Raw genomic sequence first — 24,904 nt, 5'->3', positions numbered from 1 at the left:
AAACAAGTCACCCTGTAGAGAGATCAGCTAGAAACAAGCCACCCGTCGAGAGTTCAGCTAGAAGAAATTACATTGTAGAGAGTTCAGCTACAAACAAATCACCATGTAGAGAGTTCAGCTAGAAGAAGTTACCTTGTAGAGAGTTCAGCTACAAACAAATCACCCTGTAGAGAGTTCAGCTACAAACAAGTCACCCTGTAGAGAGATCAGCTAGAAACAAGTCATCCTGTACAGAGTTCAGCTAGAAGAAGTTACCTTGTAGAGAGTTCAGCTACAAACAAATCACCCTGTAGAGAGTTCAGCTACAAACAAGTCACCCTGTAGAGAGATCAGCTAGAAACAAGTCATCCTGTAGAGAGTTCAGCTAGAAGAAGTTACATTGTAGAGAGTTCAGCTACAAAGAAACTACCATGTAGAGACTTCAGCTACAAACAAATCACCCTATAGAAAGGTCAGCTAGAAGAAGTTACCTTGCAGAGAGTTCAGCTACAAACAAATCACCCTGTAGAGAGTTCAGCTACAAACAAGTCACCATGTAGAGAGTTCAGCTAGAAGAAGTTACATTGTATAGAGTTCAGCTACAAAGAAACTACCATGTAGAGAATTCAGCTACAAACAAATCACCCTATAGAAAGGTCAGCTAGAAGAAGTTACCTTGTAGAGAGTTCAGCTACAAACAAATCACCCTGTAGAGAGTTCAGCTACAAACAAGTCACCATGTAGAGAGTTCAGCTAGAAGAAGTTACATTGTAGAGAGTTCAGCTACAAAGAAACTACCATGTAGAGAGTTCAGCTGCAAACAAATCGCCCTGTAGAGAATTCAGCTACAAACAAATCACCCTGTAGAAAGAAGAAGTTACCTTGTAGAGAGTTCAGCTACAAACAAATCACCTTGTAGAGAGTTCAGCTACAAACAAGTCACCCTGTAGAGAGATCAGCTAGAAACAAGCCACCCGTAGAGAGTTTAGCTAGAAGAAGTTACATTGTAGAGAGTTCAGCAGTTTAGCTGAAAACAAACCGCCCTGTAGAAAATTCAGCTACAAACAAATCACCCTGCAGAAAGATTAGCTAGAAGAAGTTACCTTGTAGAGAGTTCAGCTACAAACAAATCACCCTGTAGAGAGTTCAGCTACAAACAACTCATCCGGTAGAGGGATCAGCTAGAAGGATCACCTTGCAGAGAGGTCAGCTACAAAGAAATCACCCTGCTTCATATTTTCTTCTTCCTGTAGTAAAGAAAAAAATGACAGGTTTAAAAGCATGGCCGGCTTTGGGGTATACAAATGCAAAAAGAAGTGAAATCTAATCCAAAACAGCCAAGCTGTAAAAAAAGTGTGCGGCCCTGAGAAAGGCTATATGGTGAAAAAAGATGTGAAATCCAAGGTGGCGGCCAAGAAATGGCTGTGATGGTAGGTTAATGGTAAAAATTTTAATAACAACAATTCAGGTGAATTTGGTGCCGCTCGGTCTTGGCACAAAATTCACCTGAATTGTCGTTATTAAAATTTTTACCATTAACCTACCATCACAGCCATTTCTTGGCCGCCACCTTGGATTTCACATCTTTTTTCACCATATAGCCTTTCTCAGGGCCGCACACTTTTTTTACAGCTTGGCTGTTTTGGATTAGATAGTTATTACATCAAAAAACATTACATACAGATCCCGCAAAACAAATTATACATGTCATAGGCGTAGCTGAATATTTTTCAATGGGGGGGGGGCTCTTTTCCAGGTGGTTGTAAAGGAGAGTATAAACATGCGGACACAACCCCTCTAGGGGGTCTGGGAGCATGCCCCCACAGGAAAATTTTGCCTTCTGATATCAATTGTGAGGGCAATTTTATACAATGACTGCTCAACTGACTATTCTATTAGAGTACTTCGATCGTTTTGCACACTAAACATAGAAAATCATTAGGGGGCTCTAGCTCCCCTTGCTCTCCCCCCCAGTTGCTATGCCTAGCCTATGCATGTCGGACAAGCACTATACAAAATAACAACAGAAAAGCTTAGCGGAGAAATTGTTCGGCAAATTTGGTTACTTTACCAAATTAAAACCCTCCTATTATGAAGTTTCACAATTTTGTCAAACTATTTTCTTCACCAAACTTAAGTACCAAACCTTCCCAATATATGGCACAAAATCTCTATTAGCTATGGACTTTTGACGGTATTTTCACCAGTTATCAAAACTGCATTGATAACCATAAAATGATACTTCTGTTTAATCTCGTGATTATACCTGTGTACTATGCCTCCAACTGTATGTGTAACCACATTCTTATGAGATTCCAATCATTCCATACTATAATTGAATTTAAAAGTTTGTATTGTTATAGTAGTGTTCATAGTTATACCCCCTGTAGCATGCAAACATCAATAAGAATTATGTATGTAGCCATAACTCATGGTCTACTTGCCATCCCAACTTCAAACTTACTGGCATGAAAGAAAGCTATTAGAAGAATATTTGAACAAAAAATAAAAGCAATTAAAATATCCGTTTTTGAAATAATTAAGATCAAAGGAAAAAGTCACATTTTTGTGGTTTGACCTTTTCCTTTGAATAATTATAATGAATTATATATCACTTGAAAGGAAATTTAATAAGCATTCCAAAAATCTAAACAGAAAAGTTCTGTGGAAATCAATGACTAAGTTATGGCCATTTTATTAAGCCTGTGTAAGCTGCTGTAATATTTTCTAATAAGCTTTGAGCGGTCATATCTTAAAGGGAGATCAATAGAATTGGCCAAATTTTGGTGTGAGAAAGTTTCTTAGTAGAGTCCATGTCTATACCAAATTTCATGAAAATCCGAAGGGGTCCGGATTTTTTTTGGTTGATTTGGTATGGAATGACCCTATTGGGTAACTTTTTCTAACTGATATCTCTACAGAGTGACTTGTTTTCAGCTGATCCTTCTACAGGGTGATTTGTTTGTAGCTGATCTCTCTACAGGGTGACTTGTTTCTAGCTGAACTCTCTACTGGGTGACTTGTTTCTAATTGATCTCTCTACATGGTGATTTGTTTCTAACACATTTCTACTGGGTGATTTGTTTGTAGCTGATCTCTCTGTAGGGTAACTTGTTTGTAGCCGATCTCTCTACAGGGTGACATGTTTCTAGCTGAACTCTCTACTGGGTGACTTGTTCCTAACTGATCTCTCTACATGGTGATTTTTTTCCAACACATATGTGACCGTCTCAGCAAAAACCCGACTTGTTTGCACGATAAAATTTTTTTTTTTTATTCACTCAGCAATATTTGCAGTATCCAAGGAATGGACCACCAAAGTTTCAGCCTTTTGTGGTGTGTAGTTTTGGAATTATAGCGCTAGACAGTAGGAAGAGCAAGATAATCGATTTGTACAGCGACTATACTGAAAATAAACTACAGGCGCTTACATTCGCAGCCATAACTTCCATTTGGATTAGTCTACAATGTTGCAATGTGGCTTAAACCGTTCACCATGGATCAGCACATCAGCCAAGGTATAGTATTAGCCCTGTAGATACTTGCGCATATGGATATGAAGACGGTTTGGTAGAAGAAATGATGACGATTTTGTTTACGTTTACCGCATTGTAAACAAACGCACGTGACACGCATACCATTGGAGCTAGAGAAACAAAACAAAGATTTTCAAACTCGTCATGAACAGGCGAATAAGATAATATATAGTTTTAATCAATTTGAGTCTACCTTCTTTAAGTACTGGCCCATTAAAACTTGCATAGTTTTTTCTTTTAGCATGCATAATTTTACGAATTATTTTATTATTTCGATTTTCTCAATACGCATGCTTGTGCGAACAAGTCGAGTTTTTTGCTGAGACGGTCACATATTTCTACTGGGTTATTTGTTTGTAGCTGATCTCTATATGGGTTACTTCTTTCTATCTGATCTCTCTTCAGGGTGACTGCTCTATTAGAGTATCTCGATCTTACACTTCCTATACTAAGTTGGATTTTGTGTTATAACTCTGTGGCTTTAAGTTTGATTCTTCTACATAATTGAAGATCCTTTCTAAGATGATTACTCCATCTGTACAGCGATTTTCAAAGCATTACTCCAAGCAGTTTTTCCGGTAGGCGTGGCAAGTGGTCGTTTTTTTTTTATTAGCCAATCTCGATTGCATAATTGCTTGGTCTTTTCACTGTATCTTCATGGTTTTTAGCTCGATTTCTTTCAAATCACAAAAGATTTTAGGTTCACTAGTTAACCTATCCACACACCGATTATCAGCTGCTTCCCATATGTGGTTTACCCTGTAGGCATGACAACATATTGGTGTTATTTTTCGTGAATAATCGCTAATAACTCCTTGACTGTTTATTGTATTCCAGCCAAAGTTGGTACAGAAATGTGCCTTTATATCCCCCTTCTGTGTGCCAAATTGCAAGGCAATCGGAATTTTATGGCAGTTTTTGTAAGTGTGCAAAAAGGAAGAAAAATAAGAAGAAAAATGAAGAAACTAAGCCAATTTGTGAAGTCACATATTTCGGGAACACATAAAGAAATTTTGCTCAAATTTGGAATGTGGAGCACTGAAGTTGGCAGGCATGTCCACAGCAAAAATCGTCTTGTTTCGTCAAGACAGCACAGAGCTACGGAGGTGCGACAATTGTATTTTCTTTCTTCCTGTCAATATAATATACTTACGGGTGTTGCACGCCGGCTTCTTGGGCCGCTCGACACACTACCGTGTGTCTTGATATTGGCCACAACTTGTCACTATTAATCAGTATGATTATTAACTTGTTGGAATCTATTATTTGTATGAGGTGTATGTCTATAAACTGCTTATGTATCTGTTTGGTATACATAGATATTATTGTAAACTTCAGTCAGTCATTATATAATATTGGCGAAAGTATTGGACCAGCACAACCTGTACTAGTTCTCAGTAACCCATCATCAACTAATATTACTGTACAAGTTAGAAGTAATGACACTACTGCAACTGGTGAGTAGACCAACATCACCTTTAACAGCATGTTAACAGTGAGAATATTACAGGAGGAGGTGTTGATTATGATTCTGGACCATACACTGTCACATTTCCTGCTGGAGCAACCAGTGGTTCATTTGATGTTCCAATAATTGATGATAATATATTGGAAGGCAATGAAGATCTCCAGATTACTATAATGCGAAATTCACTACCCAATCGTGTTACTCGTGGTAGTCTTTATGAAGTCATAGTATCTATACTAGACAATGACAGTGAGTATGAGAACAATGAGTTAATAATGTATCCAAAAGACTAATTCCAAAATCTTCTTAATCTGTAAATCTTAGTTGCAATTTTTAAACCCACAAATGGCATCAAACATGTGCCTGGTTTACTGAAATTGTTTCCAAAAATGTGTATCATACAGTATGACAGTGCTGTATTATTAGGAATCATGAAAGTTCAAGTTTTTCTGGCCAACATCCTAAAACCAGCCTCTCATGGCATTTTGACAGTATTGGTGGTGTAACCAAGCCCCAAAGTGCCTTCATACAACCTGAAACACTTCCAAAAAGATGCTATGAAATGAAGAAAAAAATTTAGTGGAATTTTCTACTGACTGATTGATTGCCTGACTGATACCTTCAGACAAGCATAACTCGATTAAGGCTATGGGCTTGATTTTTTTCACTGTTAGTTGTTGCTTCAGCCCGACTGGTGACTTGTGGCATACCACGGTACGTACAATGCATGCTTCATAGACTTACCCATTGAATGTACATGGGTTGATTTGCAGTAGTGTCATGTGTTGGCTTTCCTATGTTGACGGGAATCGTCTGAGTTTCCTTTGTGACTGCCAGATTGATTGCAAGGTCCTTCTCCTCATTTGTAACTCTGTTTAGCGGGCTGAACATAGCTGAAAATGAAGCATGATGACCACTTCACTATTTCAGTAATTGATAGTTGGGGAGCATGTTCAGATGAAAACAGTAAGCCTGGCACTATTCTTTCCAGTATGCAAGAGTTCACCAGTCATAATAATGTTGCAAAAATGTGACGGGATCTGCAAAAACCCGACACAATTGTGCATTTTTCAAATATCCATTTATTAAATATTTATGATCTACTTAGCCAAGTGTACCCTCTGGCAAAGTTTCAGCCTCATATGCTAATAACATCAGGAGTTACAGCCCTACAAAGTAACAACAGAAAAATCAATTTGTACAGCTAGTATAGGGAAAATAAATTACAGGCGACTACACAAACGGTTGTAACTTACCAACGAAATGAGTTTTGGAGGTACAATTTTCACTATCGTGTTCGCCATGAACAGGGCAATTAATTACTGGATAAGGTTTTTCTTTACTCACCCTTCTTCACTGCATACAAAGGCACAATCCGTGAAGAAAAATTGATCGCGTATGATCACTTCGATGTGACACAAACAAACGTTCATAACTTCCGTATCTGTGGGTCTACTACAACAAAACAAAGATTTTCCAACTCCTCTTGAGCAGGTGAATAAGATGATATCCAGGGTTTTATTGTTAGTCCCTTGCTTCACTAAGAGAGAGACATTCAAAAAATTTACATAATTTTTTCAATAATACGCAAGTATTTCACCCAATGTTTTCAATGCTTTATACTGTAAATTTAGGCTTGCATAATTGTGTCGGGTTTTTGCAGATCCGGTCACAAATAGTATACAGATAAATATAAGGAATTTAAAGTTCTATTAGAGATCTTCGAAATAAAAAGTAGTGAAACATGGGAGATCGCTTACACCTGAAGATATACTAGTGGGCATTTAATCCTTACTTCAGTGTGTATTTACAGTATGTATGTATGAATGTGTGTATGTATGAATGCATGCATGCATGCATGTATTTATGTATGTGTAAAGGATGGATGACCAATTGTAATGAGTGATAGCTATACTGATTGTTATATACTATACTGGCCTGGGAATCTCCATTCTCCACCCCTGCAGCTGGCCTCTGCTCTACTTCAAGCTTATAGGGCTGCATGTGTATACTTTGTAGCATAAAATAATGGCCGTGTGCTTCCTTGTTTAGCCTCTAGCTGGTCAGGCAGGCAGACCAAAAATCAAGTTTTGGCAATTTCTAACATCCTAATGGTTTTCTTGTTTGTTTTTAATGCCCTGTTTGACAATAACTAAACTCATACTCTTTTGTGAAGGCTTCTGTGGTGTACGGTATTTCTGTGGTGGTTTTTATGGTTTTTTTGTCAGGCACCCTAAATTTTGGGAGGATCTTTGCTATCATACTGCATATGTATCATTTCATTGCAAATATATTAATCCTTTTAAATTTGAGTATGGAAACTTAGTAAAAGTACAAGTATACAAGTATAAATTACATGATTGTGTTGTGTAGATATTACTGTAAACGTCAGCCAAACAGCATATAACATTTATGAAAGTAGTGGACCCGCACAACCTGTACTAGTTCTCAGTAACCCATCATCAACTGATATTACTGTACAAGTTAGAAGTAATGACATTACTGCAACTGGTGAGTATACCAACATCACCTATATCAACATGTTAACAGTGAGAATATTACAGGAGGTGTTGATTATGATTCTGGACCGTACAATATCACATTTCCTGCTGGAGTGACCAGTGTTTTATTTGATGTTCCAATAATTGAAGATAGTATATGTGAAATCAACGAAACCTTTACATTAACCATTAGCCCAACCTCACTACCTAATGGTGTCAGTGTTGGTGGTCCTAGTGACACTACATTCACAATAGTTAATAATGATTGTAAGGGATAGCTATTGTTGCTCTAAATAATACCGAACAATGTGTTTACTGTGCTTATTTATTGTTTAGTCTGCACAATGAGTTTCAACCAGTCAACATACAGTGTTGATGAAGATGATGGACCAGCACAACCTGTACTAGTTCTCAGTAGCCCATCATCAGCAAATATTACTGTACAAATGTTTAGTATTGATGGATCAGCCGCTGGTAAGCATCACTTAGTGAAGTGTGTTAACTATCTACTACAGTTTGTCAAACTCTCTCATTGCATAAGATCAATAATTCATAGCTGTGAACATATAGGCATGCACAGCTTCATTTTTTCTTTATTGGTGGCTTTGTAATGATGGCTTAAATGGCACTCTGATTTCTCCATTAAAAAAATTAACCCACAAAGTATTACATATGGTTTTTACTTTATAGTCTTTCTATCATGAAGTAGGTCCTACTCAATCCTATGTAATGGATTTAAGGCGATGGTAAACTGGAGGGCATTGAAATTGCAAAAATACACATACCCTTCAAAATGCAACTCCATCACACAGACTGTACAAGTTACACACAAAAGGTCAGATTGCAATTAAAGAAGTAATGTACCCTCTACTTATGACTACAAGTTCAAAAAAGTGGGATCTTCAGTTACTGTTTTACACCACAGTTTCGATGCGCCTTTGAATTAACTACTTAGTGTTTTGACAAAGGAAGCACTTGCAATTCTATATCACAATGCTATACAACAATATAGTTTGTTAGCTAGTGCTCAGTAACAGAGAAATCTAGTTAGCTTTCAACACACAAGGGTTATCAACCATTATAATTTTTGTGACATTGTAAAGTTGTGAAAACATTGCGAGTAATACTTGCTATAGTAATAGAAGCCATTTCTTCATACCACTGGTCACTATGTCTAGGTATATTACAAAAGCCAGCACAAATACAGACTAGAGGAAACTGACAGAGAAAAAACTGTCCTCACTATTAAGGATACTAAAACCACAAACTTTACTGCCAGAATTCTACACAAAAGGACTGAATCCTAAGTTCCTACACTACTCTACTTACTTTTGTGATTAGGCAGTGGGAATTTTATTATCCAATTGTTGGTTAACTAATACAAGAATCTCCTTTAATGACAGCTCAATTAATTAAGGATGCTCTTTCCATAAAGCAGTCTAATAAACACAACATACTAACCAAGTTTGTAGCCCTGTCATGTTGATTTAAACCTGAATTTATGCATGCAATTCTTAAATCTGTAACACAGCTATTGTGGCAATTGTGAAAGTTAAAATATGGTAGCTACGTATGTATACAACCTTTATGGCATGATATCAAATGTGCTTTTATATTGACAAGATGTGTTATATTGAGTTGTATAATTTTTATTATGATTGTGCCACAGGAGGAGGTGTCGATTATACTTCTGGACCATACACTGCCACATTCACTGCTGGACAGACCATTGTTCCATTTGATGTTCCAATAATTGATGATGCAATATTAGAAATAAATGAAACTTTTACAGTCACCATCAACTCATCCACTCTACCTAATAGTGTTATTGTTAACAATCCTAGTGGAGCAACTACAATTACTATAGTCAATGATGATGGTATGTGATTCAAGTGCTGACTAAGTATTTACACTGCATCAATTTGAATGCAGCACAGTACATCGCTTATGTTACAATATATGTGCACTTATGATGCATACTACATACATACCTATGCAATATGTATAGTTTTAAGGCAGATGTACCAGGGGCGGTGGAACCGGGTAGACAGAGTAGGCAAATGCCTACCCAACTACTTTTAGTAATAGCTAGCTATGGAGCCATGCTCCAAGTCCATAGAAAGCAGTCTGGCTGCTCTGATTTTCCAGGATCGCTTTTGGGTATCGTCACTCGAGATACTCTAATCTAATCCAAAACAGCCAAGCTGTAAAAAAGTGTGCGGCTCTCAAAAAAACTATGGTGAAAAAAGATGTGAAATCCAAGGTGGCAGCCAAGAAATGGCTGTGATGGTAGGTTAATGGTAAAAATTTTAATAACGACAATTCAGGTGAATTTTTGTGCCAAGACCATTTTCACCATAGCCTTTCTGAGGGCCGCACACTTTTTTTACAGCTTGGCTGTTTTGGATTAGATTTCATTTCTTTTTGTATTTGTATACCCCAAAGCCGGCCTATGGCCCGCTTTGGGACTTTTTTAACCTATGTTTTTTTTCTTTACCACAGGAAGAAAAGATGAAGTAGATGTACTTTAAATATTTTATCAGTAAATGTACAAATTATATATATATAATACATATATTGATTACAGAAATCTCCATGGTGGTTTCTTTGTAACTGAACACTCTACAAGGTGACTTCTTCTAATTGCTCTCTCTACAGGGTGAATTGTTTGTAGCTGAACGATCTACAAGGTAACTTCTTCTAGCTGATCTCTCTACAGAGTGATTTGTTTGTAGCTGAATTCTGTACAGGTGATTTGTTTGCAGCTGAGCTCTTTACAGAATGGTTTCTTTGTAGCTGAACTCTCTAAAAGGTAACTTCTTCTAACTGATCTTTCTACAGGGCAATTTGTTTGTGGCTGAATTTTCTACAGGGGGATTTCTTTGCAGCTGAACTCTCTACATGGTGGTTTCTTTGTAGCTGAACTCTTTACAAGGTAATTTCTTCTAGCTGATCTCTCTACAGGGAGATTTGTTTGTAGCTGAATTATCTACAAGGTAACTTATTCTAGCTGATCTCTCTACAGGGTGATTTGTTCGTAGCTGAATTCTGTACAGGTGATTTGTTTGCAGCTGAGCTCTTTACAAAATGGTCTCTTTGTAGCTGAACTCTCTACAAGGTAACTTCTTCTAACTGATGTCTCTACAAGGTCACTAGTTTGTAGCTGAACTCTGTAGCTGATCTCTCTACAGGGTGATTTGTTTGTAGCTGAACTATCTACAAGGTAATTTCTTCTAGCTGATCTCTCTACAGGGTGATTTGTTTGTAGCTGAATTCTGTACAGGTGATTTGTTTGCAAGTAGCTCTTTACAGAATGGTTTTTTTGTACCTGAACTCTCTACAAGGTAACTTTTCTAGCTGATGTCTCTACAAGGTCACTAGTTTGTAGCTGAACTCTCTACATGGTGGTTTCTTTGTAACTGAACTTTCTACAAGGTGACTTCTTCTAGCTGATGTTTCTACAGGGTGATTTGTTTGTAGCTAAACTCTCTACAAGGTAACTTCTTCTAGCTGATCTCTCTACAGGGAGATTTGTTTGTAGCTGAACTCTGTATAGGTGATTTGTTTGCAGCTGAGCTCTTTACAGAATGGTTTCTTTGTAGCTGAACTCTCTACAAGGTAACTTCTTCTAGCTAATCTCTCTACAGGGAGATTTGTTTGTAGCTGAACTCTCCACAGGTGATTTGTTTGAAGCTGAACTCTCTAAATGATGGTTTCTTTGTAGCTGAACTCTCTACAAGGTAACTTCTTCTAGCTGATCTCTCTACAGGTTGATTTGTTTGTAGCTGAATTCTGTATAGGTGATTTGTTTGCAGCTGAGCTCTTTACAGAATGGTTTCTTTGTAGCTGAACTCTCTACAAGGTAACTTCTTCTAGCTGATGTCTTTACAGGGTCACTAGTTTGTAGCTGAATTCTCTACATGGTGGTTTCTTTGTAACTGAACTCTCTACAATGTAACTTCTTCTAGCTGATCTTTCTACAGGCTGATTTGTTTGTAGCTGAATTCTGTATAGGTGATTTGTTTGCAGCTGAGCTCTTTACAGAATGGTTTCTTTGTAGCTGAACTCTCTACAAGGTAACTTCTTCTAGCTGATCTTTCTACAGGGTGATTTGTTTGAAGCTGAACTCTCTACAAGGTAACTTCTTCTAGCTGATCTCTCTACAGGGAGATTTGTTTGTAGCTGAACTCTCTACATGATGGTTTCTTTGTAGCTGAACTCTCTGCAAGGTAACTTTCTTCTATTGATCTCTCTACAGGGCGATTTGTTTGTAACTGAAATCTCTACATGGTGGTTTCTTTGTAGCTGAACTCTATAAGGTGATTTCTTCTTGTTGAACTATCTCTTTCCATAGTTGCATGAACTCCCTACAAGGTAACTTCTTCTAGCTGATCTCTTTACAGGGTGACTTGTGTGTAGCTGATCTCTATACAGGTTTCTTGTCTCTTGAATTCTCTTCAGGGTGACTGCTCTATTAGGATGACTGCTCTATTAGAGTATCTCGATCTTACAAAGTTGGATTTCATGTTATAACTCCGTGGCTTTAAGTCTGATTCTTCTACACCATTGATGAACCTTTCTAAGATGATTACTCCATCTGTACAAAGATTTTCAAAGCATTACCCCCAGCGGTTTATCTGGTAGGCGTGGCAAGCAGTTGTTTTTTTGTTAGCTAATCTCGATTGTGTAATTGTTACACAGTGTTGGTTTTTTCATTGTATCTTCCTAGTTTTTAGCTCGATTTCTTTCAAACCACAAAAGGTTTGAGGTTCAATAGTTAACCTATTCACCCACCGATTTTCAGCTTCTTCCCATACGCGGTTTAACCTGTAGTCATGACAACATATTGGTGTTATTGTTCGTGAATAATCGCTCATAACTCTTTGCCTGTTTATGGTATTCCAGCCAAAGTTGGTACCGCGATGCGCCTTTATACCCCACTTCTGTGTGCCAAATTTCAAGGCAATCGGATATGGAATTCGCATTTTATAGCAGTTTTTGTAAGTGTGCGACAAGAGGAAGAAAAATAAGAAGAAAAAAAACACCAAGAAACTAAGCCAATTTTTGAAGTCGCATATCTCGGGAACGCGTGAAGCGATTTTGCTAAAATTTGGAATGTGGAGTGCTGAAGTAGGAGGGAGTGTCCACAGCAAAAATCGTCGTGTTTCATCAAGGCAGCACAGAGTTATGGAGGTGCGAAAATTGCGTTTTCTTTCTTCCTATCAATATACTCATGGGTGTTACGCGCCGGCTTCTTGGGCCGCACGACACACTACCGTGTGTCTTGATAGAACAGTCAGCAATACCCTAATAGAGCAGTCACTGAATAGGTGACTATTCATTCCATTAGAGTATATTTTAGCAATATTATTTTTATAGATGTGAATTTGTCTCCAGATCCAATCTCAGAAAGCAATTTTTCGAAAAATTTCTGGGGCCAGCCTAAGCATGCTGCAAATGCTGACCTATGCTTGCACAACTATGATGCTGGTGGTGGTAATAGAAGTATGATCTCACAGTTGCCTACCCAACTTGTAGATGCTTCCTCCACCCCTGTGTACATGTGCAGTAGCACCAGAAGAGCACTGTATGTAGTGTGCACTAAAGTGTGGTAGTTATCTCGTAACAACTTTTGTGAGATTCCAACCATCAACACACAGCATTGATGAAGACTTTTAAATGCAGTTGTTTCAGTAAACCAGACATGCACTGCATGTGCTACCTGACTGTAGGTTCACATTTATCTTAAAAGTCTATATGCTTAAACAAACTGAGTATGTACTATGGAGGAACACACTTAAATAGATTACTCTGCATAACTATTCTTACACTCCAGAAGATGGCATATATGTATAACGCTGGAGTACTTTATGAGTAATTATACATAATGCAGCTGCATGTAGATGTTAAAAATATTGCTGCATTTGTATGTAATAGTTGTAACATAGGCATGAGGGCTTTGTCTGAAATGCTTGCCCGACTGCCTGAGGCCCGCAGGCCTGAGGGTGGAGGGCATACATTTACATTTCAGGCAAACCTGGATGCTTTATGTCACAGCTAATAGGTAACACTTCCCATCCGTATCAGGCTGATAGCATGCACAGGGAAATCAATCACCCAAGCCAACATGAGCACAACCACTGGATAGAGTGCTACCACTGGATATATTATATATGCATGCCTAAAAATTTCTAGATTATGGGTCAGCAGCTAGTGGGTTCTGGTTACATTCAGTTACAATGAATGGACAAATCCTAGAGATATCACGGAGAATTTGGGTCACACAAGTTTAGTGTTTTAATCAGTGCTATTGAATTGTTTATGGAATAATTATGGAGTTTTTTGAATGCCTACCTTTCTTGTAGAGTGGTTCTTCATGAAAAGTGGTAACTTCTTGAGGGGGGCATGGTCCATATTCCAAAACATACAGAAATGATTGATGAATAAGCTATAGCACTGTTCTCACCTTAGCCCAATCTTTTTCAATTCGTAAGATGGTGAGTATAACAAAACGCTCTCTGTCTGAGTGGTTTTCATGGCAAAATTCAAGTCCTACAATGTATACTAATCACATGAGTATTAATCAATCCCCACAATTAATTTCGGCCTTAACATCTATTATAATCACAGTCCAGATATAGCCCAGGTAGCTACATTGACTGTGTATATTATATAGTTAGCTTAGCTATGTCAGGTGTATGCCATGAGGTTTTGTTCTGTAGATATTTCTGTAAGCTTCAACCAGTCAACATTCAGTATTGATGAAGATGATGGACCAACACAACCTGTACTAGTTCTCAGTAACCCATCATCAACTAATATTACTGTACAAGTTAGAAGTAATGACATTACTGCAACTGGTGAGTAGACCAACATCACCTTTAACAACATGTTAACAGTGAGAATATTACAGGAGGTGTTGATTATGATTCTGGACCATACAATGTTACATTTCCTGCTGGAGTGACCAGTGTTTCATTCAATATTCCAATAAATAATGATAATACGTTAGAACTTAATGAAACCTTTAATCTCACAATTATGAGTAGTTTACTGCCTAATCATGTCAGTACTGGTGTTGGGAAAGTTGCAGTTACTGTACTGGATAATGATAGTAAGTTCAGTATTTAGAATTTAATTCTTCCCTTATCTGTGATCAAAACTAGTCAAAATTAATTATTATAGTCACTTTGATGGTGTAGTGGTATAATAATTTCTTTATGCAAATGTTTGAATAACTGTAGTTTCGATCTGGATTGTGACCAGCTTTGTAGATTTTCAATCACCATTTACAATGGGTATCAGTGGTTTTATAAAATGCTGTAACCTAAGATTCATGCCAAACTACAAAAATACTTGAAGAAGCCAGAAGCTTGTATGGAGTAATACCTATGTATAAATAATAAGCTTAAAAAGTATCATTCGGATTAAATGACTTTTAACCTTTGCACCCAGGCTATGGCCAGTTAGCACTTCTTTCTTCTCTATCTTGATCAGTGAAAAAACCTTGTATAATTATATAGTTGAATTCTTTCTGGCATTTGATTGTTAGATGTATAAAATGATCAACTTTTCTACATATATAAGACAGATTTAAGCTTTCATTTAAACTGAAATGGAAATGTATTTAAACCATGAAGGGTATAATATACATATAAGTGCTGAGATGAGTTAAAGAACTCATGCCATACTGTTTACTGTTTAATTGTGCTCTTCTCAAAGCTGATACAAATGCACATTGCAATTTCTATCCCATAGATCTCACTATAAGCTTTAACCAGTCAACATACAGTGTTGATGAAGATGATGGATCAGCACAACCTGTACTAGTTCTCAGTAACCCATCATCAACTGATATTTCTGTACAAGTTAGAAGTAGCAACATCAATGCAACTGGTGAGTAGACCAACATCACCTATATCAACATGTTAACAGTGAGAATATTACAGGAGGAGGTGTTGATTATGATTCTGGACCATACACTATCACATTTCTTGCTGGAGTGACCAGTGTTTCATTTGATGTTCCAATAAATGATGATAGATTTTTGGAGCTTAATGAACTCCTAGTTTTAAGCATTGTAACAACCTTACCAAATCGTGTTACTCTAGGTGATCATGCACAAGCCATAGTGAATATATTGGATAATGATCGTAAGAGCATTTATATATATAAGCTCCATAACCTTATTACTGTATATATGGTATAGCAATTGCTGTAAGCTTCAACCAGTCAACATACAGTGTTGATGAAAATGATGGACCAGCACAACCTGTACTGGTTCTCAGTAACCCATCGTCAACTGATATTGTTGTACAAGTGTTTAACACTGATGGATCAGCTATCGGTATGTAACCTGTACATATGATACTTTAGTCATGCTACATCTCAAGGAACAGGAGAAAATATTGATTATGATTCTGGACCATACACTGTCACATTTCCTGCTGGAGTGACCAATATTTCATTTGATGTTGCTATAATCAATGATCATGTGTTAGAAGAGATGGAAAACTTTAGTCTTAGAGTTGGCCAGATCACATCTTCAATCAGCAATGTGTTTGCTAGTGAATCTGGTCAAGCTATAGTCAGTATAGTAGACAATGATGGTAAGTCCCTTTGCACATTATAACTATTGTCTCAGTTGTGCAATGTGATCAACCAGAATAGTGTATTTTTGCAATCGGAACTACATACAAGCACAAGCATGCAAAAGATTAAACAAAATTTGCCTGCTAATATGCTCTATAACATTTATATAATTCTTACTTGCAACAACTCTAGTGTCAGATCCAAGGGGGGAACAGGGGGCACATGCCTACTCCCTCATCCTCCAAAAAAGCAATATACAAGATCGAGATACTCTAATAAAGCAGTCAGTCAAATACTCTAATAGAACAGTCACCACATATAACACCATTTCCTCGATAGTTGCTGAGTATGAAAATACTAGCATCTGCAGCACTATCCCATGCATGGACACTGCTAAGAATATTTTGCAAATGAAATGACTATGATCCTTTCTTTAGGTCAATAGCTATAGCTAACTGAACTTATCATGACTGTTACTTATCCTTATAGTTACAACTCTTGATCAATATGTAGTCCACTTAGAAAGCTAGATATTTATGCATAAAACCACAATTTTCAGTCCTGAAACATATGAAATAGCTTTAGCTTCTGGGGACTGCACCCCTAGACTTCCTCCTCCATATACCTACTACCCTGGTGCACCCCCCTCCCTTGTTAAACCCTGAATCCACCATTGAACTGCAGGGTAATCGATAAACAGGAAAGTGGGAATTATTTGGGGTGCATGTTGCTGTGCATCCTAAAACAACCTACACTCTATACCCTTAACTAGAGGATTTAAAAGAAAATGTAGTTCTAGATAGTAATGTAACTCACTGGTTATCGACCACCTAAGCTTTAACGCTTCATAACCTGAGTATCTGACATTGGTAACCAGCGAAATTTTGATGAAGCTGCATCTATTACCTCCCAGCACGCACTAGAAAAATCTACCTCACAATCAAATGTATACAAGAATAGTGGAGAATATAGTGATGGCATGCGTCCATCAAATATCAACTGTCTCTACCTATTATCAACTTACCTGTAAATTTTAATTACCTATTATCGACCAATTCCAAGAAATAGAGCATAACTTGCTATGAATTTGCACAAGTAATACAACTATGCTAACAACTTAACCACTAACATCATAAGGGTCTACACCTAAAAATGAATCAAATTGAACATAGGGTATCAAGAGATATGCACACATTCAGTTTGATAATATTTGCATGTGTACACTTAATACATCACACATGTACTAACCAACTTGTAAACACTATATAGCTAGTTGTCCATTCACTAGTTCTCATTAGTGCATGAAGTCTACCCATTTCCCCATCAAGTTTCCAGTGCAATAGACAAGACATCTTGGTAGTTACAGTCCAGATCATGTTGCACCTTTATCATTACTGGATATCTGCCTATTTAGCATCAGTAATCACTATCAATATCTTCATCTTCACCATTTCTTAGTCAAATATGGTTCAGGTACCACTGGCATCTTTAGCTTATTTTGTAGATCTCTGAAGCTTCCTTTCTTTTCACTTTACTTCCTCACTTTTTTACTTTGCCTTCTTTCTCTCGTCACCTCTCCTTCTTTCTTGTTTCTCCTCTTCTCTTTTTATCTTCTACTCTAAACATATAAAATATTTATGATGTACATATGCAGAATTACAGTAACATGCAATGCCCTGACTGATTTATTTGTTCACACCTCAAGGACAACACCACTCCTAACTACCCAAGTGCTTAGCTCGTATTGTAGCACAGAGAACATGACAACACCCCTAACTAATCATGACTAACTATAGCAACACAATTGCACACTGCAAGAGCAACAGGCTCTGACATTCCAAATCCATATAGGAGCAGAAGAGGATGAAAATCACAATACGTACCATCAAGGTTGACCCAAAAAAACGACAGTGCAATCACAGCCTCTAAAACTGACAGTGTCCCCACAGCCAAAGAAACTACAATATGTACCATTACCTAATGTTGCTGGGTGATAATAGATGGTGGTCGATAGTTGATGAGTTACGTTACCATGCTGACTCACCACCATCCAGTTGTCCCTGTGACTCTTATAAATTGGATCATTTACCATTAGATAACTATCGTGTGTAAGTGTAGCAAAACTATTTCATGGGATTTTAGTGATTGTATACTTGGGGATGCCAATATAAAGTTTTGTCTGAGAAGATTGTTGTTCTATGACTTTACGCATATCCCACATAAACGCTCCCTTATGTTTAGTCATCATGTACCCAGCAGATTTGTTACAAGTGAGGGTAATATAACTATAGAGCATATTAGCAGACGGTTTTTTTTAATTCCACTCTGAAGTTTTTATCATCTGTGCCATGCTAGTGCTTGCATGTGATTCCAATTGCGTGCACGGTAACACTGCTTCAGCTGATCAGGGTTGTTCTGATGTTCCATACTCCCAATTTAAAATTATCTTGAATGGTTTTTTCACTACATAGATGCTAATGTAAGCTTCAGTCAGTCAATATACAGTGTTAATGAAGATGATGGACCAGCACAACCTGTACTAGTTCTCAGTAACCCATCATCAACTGATATTACTGTACAAGTTAGAAGTAGTGACATTACTGCAACTGGTAAGTAGACCAACATCACCTTTAACAACATGTTAACAGTGAGAATATTACAGGAGGTGTTGACTATGATTCTGGAACATACACTGTCACATTTCCTGCTGGAGTGACCGGCGTTCCATTTGATGTTTCAATAATTGATGACATGATTTTGGAAAGTAGTGAGAGCTTTACTCTTACTATTAGGAGCCGCTTATTACCCAATCGTGTTACTCGTGGTAATAATCTTCAAGCTACAGTAACTATATTTGATTTCAGCAGTAAGTTTACTTCTTTTTAAATCAGGTGCATGCCCACAGCCAGTGAAAAGCCAGCTGTGAGAGTGCACCTGATTTCCTGAAATAGGTTTGGCAAAAACCTTGTGTCTGCATGTCTGCGTGTCTGTCCAACACCCTCATAAGCAAACAGCTACTGAAAATAAACCTTCATTCAATGAATAAAGGCTGTTTACGTACTGTATTAAAATCATTTTTTTTGTCATGTTTACTTGAAGGGGGTGTGGCCAGTAACTAAACTAATTGAAACAGTGCACTAGGGGCTAGTCTACATGCTGTAACAGGCGTATAACAACTGAAAAACAACATAGCAGGTCTCATAAGCTACCAGGAATGGTGTATCTTCTCGATTATAGGGGGCACATCCCCTTTGATGCAAACAAAAATTAAGAGCAGCCATGAAGCTATGTGTAGAGAATTTGCATATGAAAACACAGTAGATAAACTGTAAAAAAGGCAAGAAGACACTTTTGTGCATAATTTGTGGTTTTAGTGTAGTTTGCTCGAGTTACGCTTCCTTATAGTGATGCATAGCAACGTAATTGATAAATTACAAGATAATTGGTGAATTAAGGGATACGTTTAATTTTAATGTACTGCATGTATTGTTACAAAACAATTTGAGAAATGATGTTATAGAAGGCTGTGTGGTTAATTACATTAATTTATAAAGAGTTGATTAATTCAAGGGATAGTATTTGCTGAGGGCCTGGTTTTTAGAAGTAGCACAGCATCAAAAATCACATAACAATTGTAACACCAGTTGATCTGTTTATAGATGTCTCCATAACTTTCAACCAGTCAACATACAATGTTGATGAAAATTATGGACCAGCACAACCTGTACTAGTTCTCAGTAACCCATCATCAAGTGATATTACTGTACAAGTTAGAAGTAATGACATTACTGCAACTGGTGAGTAGACCAATGTCACCTTTTACAACATGTTAACAGTGAGAATATTACAGGAGGTGTTGATTATGATTCTGGACTATACAATATCACATTTCCTGCTGGAATGACCCGTGTTTTATTTGATGTTCCAATAAATGATGATAATATATTAGAAAGAGATGAAACCATCATTATCATTATTGACTTGTCCTCATTATCAAACAGAATTATCCTTGATTCTTCTGGTCAAGCTAGAGTGACCATAATTGATGACGACTGTAAGCATTACTATAGTTAACATAAGTGTTGTACTATCTAATCCAAAGCAGCAAAGCTGTGGAAAGGTAGACTTTAAAATAGCTTGCAATGGCATAATGTTGATAATCTGTAACAAACTTTAAAATTTAAAATCACTGTAACCATCTTTTGGTGGTCACCTTTGAAATCTCATTTTATACTAGTCAATTAAAGGCCAGATTTTCTGCAACGTATGTGCTTGGATCATATATCACTGATTTTTGTATTTGTACATGTAAACTTCTAAATTGGCTTACACTAGCCTTTAGGTATACTTTTGCTAACTGTCTTATATTTACAGATGTATAACAAAACCAGATTTAATACAGTAGGACCTCGATTATCCGAATAGTATAAGTGACTGCTCTATTAGAGTATTTCATCATTAGGCTGAACGAATTCACTTATCTGAACACTTTTGTGATTGAACTGGCACACAGGTGTGCAGATAATGGAGGTCCTACTGTATTTCATTTGCATTATAATTTTTTGACTTGTTAGTTATTGGATTTTAGAATATCTCAATGGCATGCACACTTGTTACCCATGTTAAATTTCAAATCTTGGGTTTCATACTGTTAAAGATGGTTATACTTTGAATCTTGCACTAGCCCTTAAAAGCAGTGTGGGTGGTAGATGTTACAACAAAATTAATTACACTTACAATTTTTTACACATAAGTTTGCATTTTGAAAACTGGTAGGACCTTTTATCTGAATAGTAGAAGTGACTATTCTATTAGAGTATTTTGTCAATTGTGTATTCTAATAAAATAAGTGTACGTATGTTATAATTAGAGTGTTCAAACAGAGCTGTGCATATGGAATGGTCTTCATTTATCCTAACCAATTCACTTTTCTGAGTATTATAATATCTATGACTGGATTAGCATGCAGGATATAATGGACACCTAGTTCCACATGATGAAGACTAACATTTAAGTTTATGACTGCAAGTTTTAAGTGCTTGAAGCTCGTTTTAGTATGTTGACTGAGCATATCGATATCTTTGCTCTTTTTGCACTATCAAACAGTATGGTAGTACTGTTTAAGTAGGGATCCCCTGAAACAACGCACGTTGCCAAAAATACCGCCTTTTAAAAACCAGCTTAGAAACTTCTTACATGACGAAAATCACTTTTACGGAATAACATTAGTCCATCTAACATCAAATGTAGCGTCAAAACAAGAAAATGCTTACTGGCGGCCGGATATAGAATTTTTAAAAAAACATCAAAACTCAAAATTTCGTTTCACTCACTCACTCACTCACTCACTCACTCACTCACTCACTCACTCACTCACTCACTCACTCACTCACTCACTCACTCACTCACTCACTCACTCACTCACTCACTCACTCACTTACTGACCACAGTCACAAGTCAAGCCAATACTAAGGCAATAAAAACAGAGATTTTGCAAGCTATGCAGATTTTGGCTGATCAGTCTACATAATTATGCTGTTAGTACTGTAATAACTATAAGTAGCTTAAAAGGTACCATGCATGATTTCTGTTTTTATGAGAATTCTCTTTTGCTCTAATTATTTTGTAGACATCACCATGAGCTTTAACCAGTCAACATACAGTGTTGATGAAGAAGATGGACCAGCACAACCTGTATTAGTTCTCAGCAACCCATCATCAACTGATATTACTGTACAAGTTAGAAGTAATAACATTACTGCAACTGGTGAGTAGACCAACATCACCTTTAACAACATGTTAACAGTGAGAATATTACAGGAGGTGTTGATTATGATTCTGGACCATACACTGTCACATTTCCTGCTGGAGCAACCAGTGGTTCATTTGATGTTCTAATACATAATGATAATGTATTGGAAGGAAATGAAACATTGCAACTGGCTATCACTCCTAGTTCACTACCAAGCAGAGTCAGTCAAACTGCTCCTAATCAAACTGATATTACTATAATTGATAGTGATAGTGAGTGAAGTAACATACTGTGCATGTGTTGTCAGGACTGGGCTCACAGATTGAATTTATAGAAAATATACACTTTATAATTCACCCTTAATCAGTAGTGCCCAAATATTTACAGTCAGTTATTTTCTTTTATGAGTTAATTTTACAAAGTTCAAAGTTGCTTGGTACCACCTGTTTAATAATTTTGTACTTACGTAGCAGATAACTGATTTAGTTTGGTTAACTGATGCAGTTTCGATTATGCAGTCAATGATCAAGACACACTTTTAAGGCAGTAGTTTCCTTTAATGTTTTATAGTGTGATTACTTATGTAGTTATTTATTCATACATAACTCTATAGCCGTTAGTTTACTGTGCAAGGTTTCTAACTGTAATCAAAGTTGTTTATCAACTATGTGATAGTCCATGCAAAACAGCCAGCTGTATAAAAGGGTGCAGCCTTCAAAAACCTAACTTTAAACAGTTGTAAAATCAAAAGATGGCGGCCATGAAATGGCTGCAATTTTGTAAATTTTAATAATGCACAGCTATTATCGAAATTTATTATCATTAACAAAATTGTATTCCACCTTTGATTTCACATTTTTCACCCATGGTTTTGATGACCACACCCAGCTTGGATGTTTTATACTATAAACAAGTATAAGGAAAAATTAAGAATTTTAAGTATGATTAGGGATCATAAAAGAACAAGTAGAGAAACAAGGGAGGTTACCTACACCTGCAGATATACTAGTGGGCATTTAATCCCTAATTCAATCATGGGTATAGACTGAATCAGGGATTAATGTCCACTAGTATATCTGTAGGTGTAGGCGACCTCTCTTGTTTCCTTGCTTTTTCTATGATCCCTAATCGACTTATACTTGTTTTATTTACGTTTTTGTAATGTTATATGACCACACATATCGCATCAAAAGAAAGGATGGCACCAGAGATAAAGTTATTGACTGAATGCCCACTCCAACTATCAAATACTGGCTCAAATTAAAGTGGCCATTATGCTTTACTTTCAGCTATGTCCAGCCCATTATACAGCGCTACAATGAAGAACAGCAGGCACCTCTGTAATCAATCCAGTCACACAGATGATTCCCATTTTAAAATGTAGGAAAGCCACCAAGCAACTGCGAATCGACATCTTAGGCTGTCAGCAAAAAGAAATGACACACAAAATATGATGTTTGCATTGTACATGCTGCGGTATGCCAAAGACACCTATCAGGCTGAAGCGATGTAGAACAGTGAAACAATCAAGCCTGTAGTCTTAGGCGTTATCAAGCTGCGCTTGTCTGAAGGCATCAGTCAGACAATCAGTCAGTAGAAACATTTCACTATATATATATTTTTTAAATTGTAACAATGTTTTGGAAGTAATTTAAGTTATACTGAATATACCTAACTAATACTGCCAAGATGCGATGAAGGTTGATTTTAGGGTGATTTTTTGGCCAGAAGAGCCCAAACCTTATGATCCCTAATATACAGTACTATTGTACTGTATGATAATAGCAAAGCAAGTACTAAATCAAGACCCCCAGTAGTGTGTCGAGCAGCCAAGAAAGCCAGCGTGCTACACCATGAGTGTATTTACAGGAAGAAACAAAAAAAAGTGATTTTCGCACATATGTATAGCTCCATGCTCCCTTCTCAAATTGGAATCATTTTTATACTGCTAATGTCCTCCACTATCACCTCACATACCAAATTTGAGCAAGACTGCCTAACGCAATCATGGAATGTAAGCCATCAACATTCGGCTTAGTTTCTTTTTGTTTTGTTTTTTTGGTTTTTGTTTTGGGGGGGGGCTTAGATTATTCTTTTTGCACACTTTACAAAAACCATTATAAAATGCAAATGTGTAGATTGATCAGCAAACTTTAAGAACATATTGCGGCACAATCACATACCAAATTTGGTATAAATCTGATTAATAGTTGTGGAGCTGTAGATGATTATTTGCATAAAAGGGTAAAATTTTGTCATGCCTACAGGATAAACTATGGGAATAACTTTAAAAAAGTGTTCATATAGTTTAACCATCATACGTAGATTAACCTTTTTGTGGTTTAAAAGAAATTACATTGACAGTATAGAGTTACAAGGCAAAACCTAAACAACTGTAAATCACAGGGTCAAAATACTCTAATGGATCAGTCACTATGGGGCAAAAATGTGCATGAAAAATGTCAGGAAAAATCTTACCAGTGTTCAAACCAGGGACTTCTATACTGAACACCCAAATCCTTAACCACTGAGCCACTACTATCACGACTGTTCATCTCATGTAATTTCTACTTTATAAATGAAAATTCTAGCTTGAATCTACAAGTCCATAATTTCACCTATATAAAATCTAGATAGTTCTAGAACATTCTATGTGTGTTCTATTATAAATCCTCAAAAAAATCTGTGCTCTATTAGAGTATTACAAATAAACTCTGCAATACAAACCATTGTAACTTCTCTACTAATCTATCGAATTAAATCTGATATTATAACCATTTGGTACAGGTTGGTACACTTCTATTAAGACCTATTTGTGCCAATTGTCATTGTCACAATTAAGTGCTATGCTAATAAAACTTATGACAACAGGCTGGAAATCATATTCTAGCATAAAATGTGCAGGATTTGGTTTTTTTTAAACTGAGTAATTGCAATTTGATCACATTTTGCATGAAAATCGAGATACTCTAATAGATTTAGAACAGTCACTACAAACTACTATTAGACAAATAGTACAATCATGTATGTAAATTTGAAAGGAATTTACTTTGCTATAACAAATAAATACAGGCAC

The 24,904-nt window shown here is 36.8% G+C and overlaps 1 protein-coding gene across 1 annotated transcript in view; it reads left to right on the top strand.

Annotated features, from left to right (window-relative positions):
- LOC136261089 (adhesion G-protein coupled receptor V1-like) overlaps positions 1 to 24,904 on the top strand; it is a 259,887-nt gene that overhangs the window by 160,252 nt on the left and 74,731 nt on the right. The window contains exons 48-65 of the mRNA XM_066055056.1: positions 4,835 to 4,972; positions 5,026 to 5,232; positions 7,357 to 7,494; positions 7,548 to 7,751; positions 7,821 to 7,958; positions 9,154 to 9,363; positions 14,207 to 14,344; positions 14,398 to 14,598; positions 15,243 to 15,380; positions 15,434 to 15,637; positions 15,694 to 15,831; positions 15,878 to 16,093; positions 18,548 to 18,685; positions 18,739 to 18,942; positions 19,736 to 19,873; positions 19,927 to 20,130; positions 21,706 to 21,843; positions 21,897 to 22,100. Coding sequence (XP_065911128.1) covers positions 4,835 to 4,972; positions 5,026 to 5,232; positions 7,357 to 7,494; positions 7,548 to 7,751; positions 7,821 to 7,958; positions 9,154 to 9,363; positions 14,207 to 14,344; positions 14,398 to 14,598; positions 15,243 to 15,380; positions 15,434 to 15,637; positions 15,694 to 15,831; positions 15,878 to 16,093; positions 18,548 to 18,685; positions 18,739 to 18,942; positions 19,736 to 19,873; positions 19,927 to 20,130; positions 21,706 to 21,843; positions 21,897 to 22,100 — 3,096 coding nt within the window. The remainder of the gene's footprint in view (positions 1 to 4,834; positions 4,973 to 5,025; positions 5,233 to 7,356; positions 7,495 to 7,547; positions 7,752 to 7,820; positions 7,959 to 9,153; positions 9,364 to 14,206; positions 14,345 to 14,397; positions 14,599 to 15,242; positions 15,381 to 15,433; positions 15,638 to 15,693; positions 15,832 to 15,877; positions 16,094 to 18,547; positions 18,686 to 18,738; positions 18,943 to 19,735; positions 19,874 to 19,926; positions 20,131 to 21,705; positions 21,844 to 21,896; positions 22,101 to 24,904) is intronic.

This window comes from Dysidea avara, chromosome 7, assembly GCF_963678975.1.
Source record: "Dysidea avara chromosome 7, odDysAvar1.4, whole genome shotgun sequence".
NCBI lineage: Eukaryota > Metazoa > Porifera > Demospongiae > Dictyoceratida > Dysideidae > Dysidea > Dysidea avara.
Note: the sequence above shows the minus strand (reverse complement) of the source record. Positions and strands in the feature narration are given on the sequence as shown.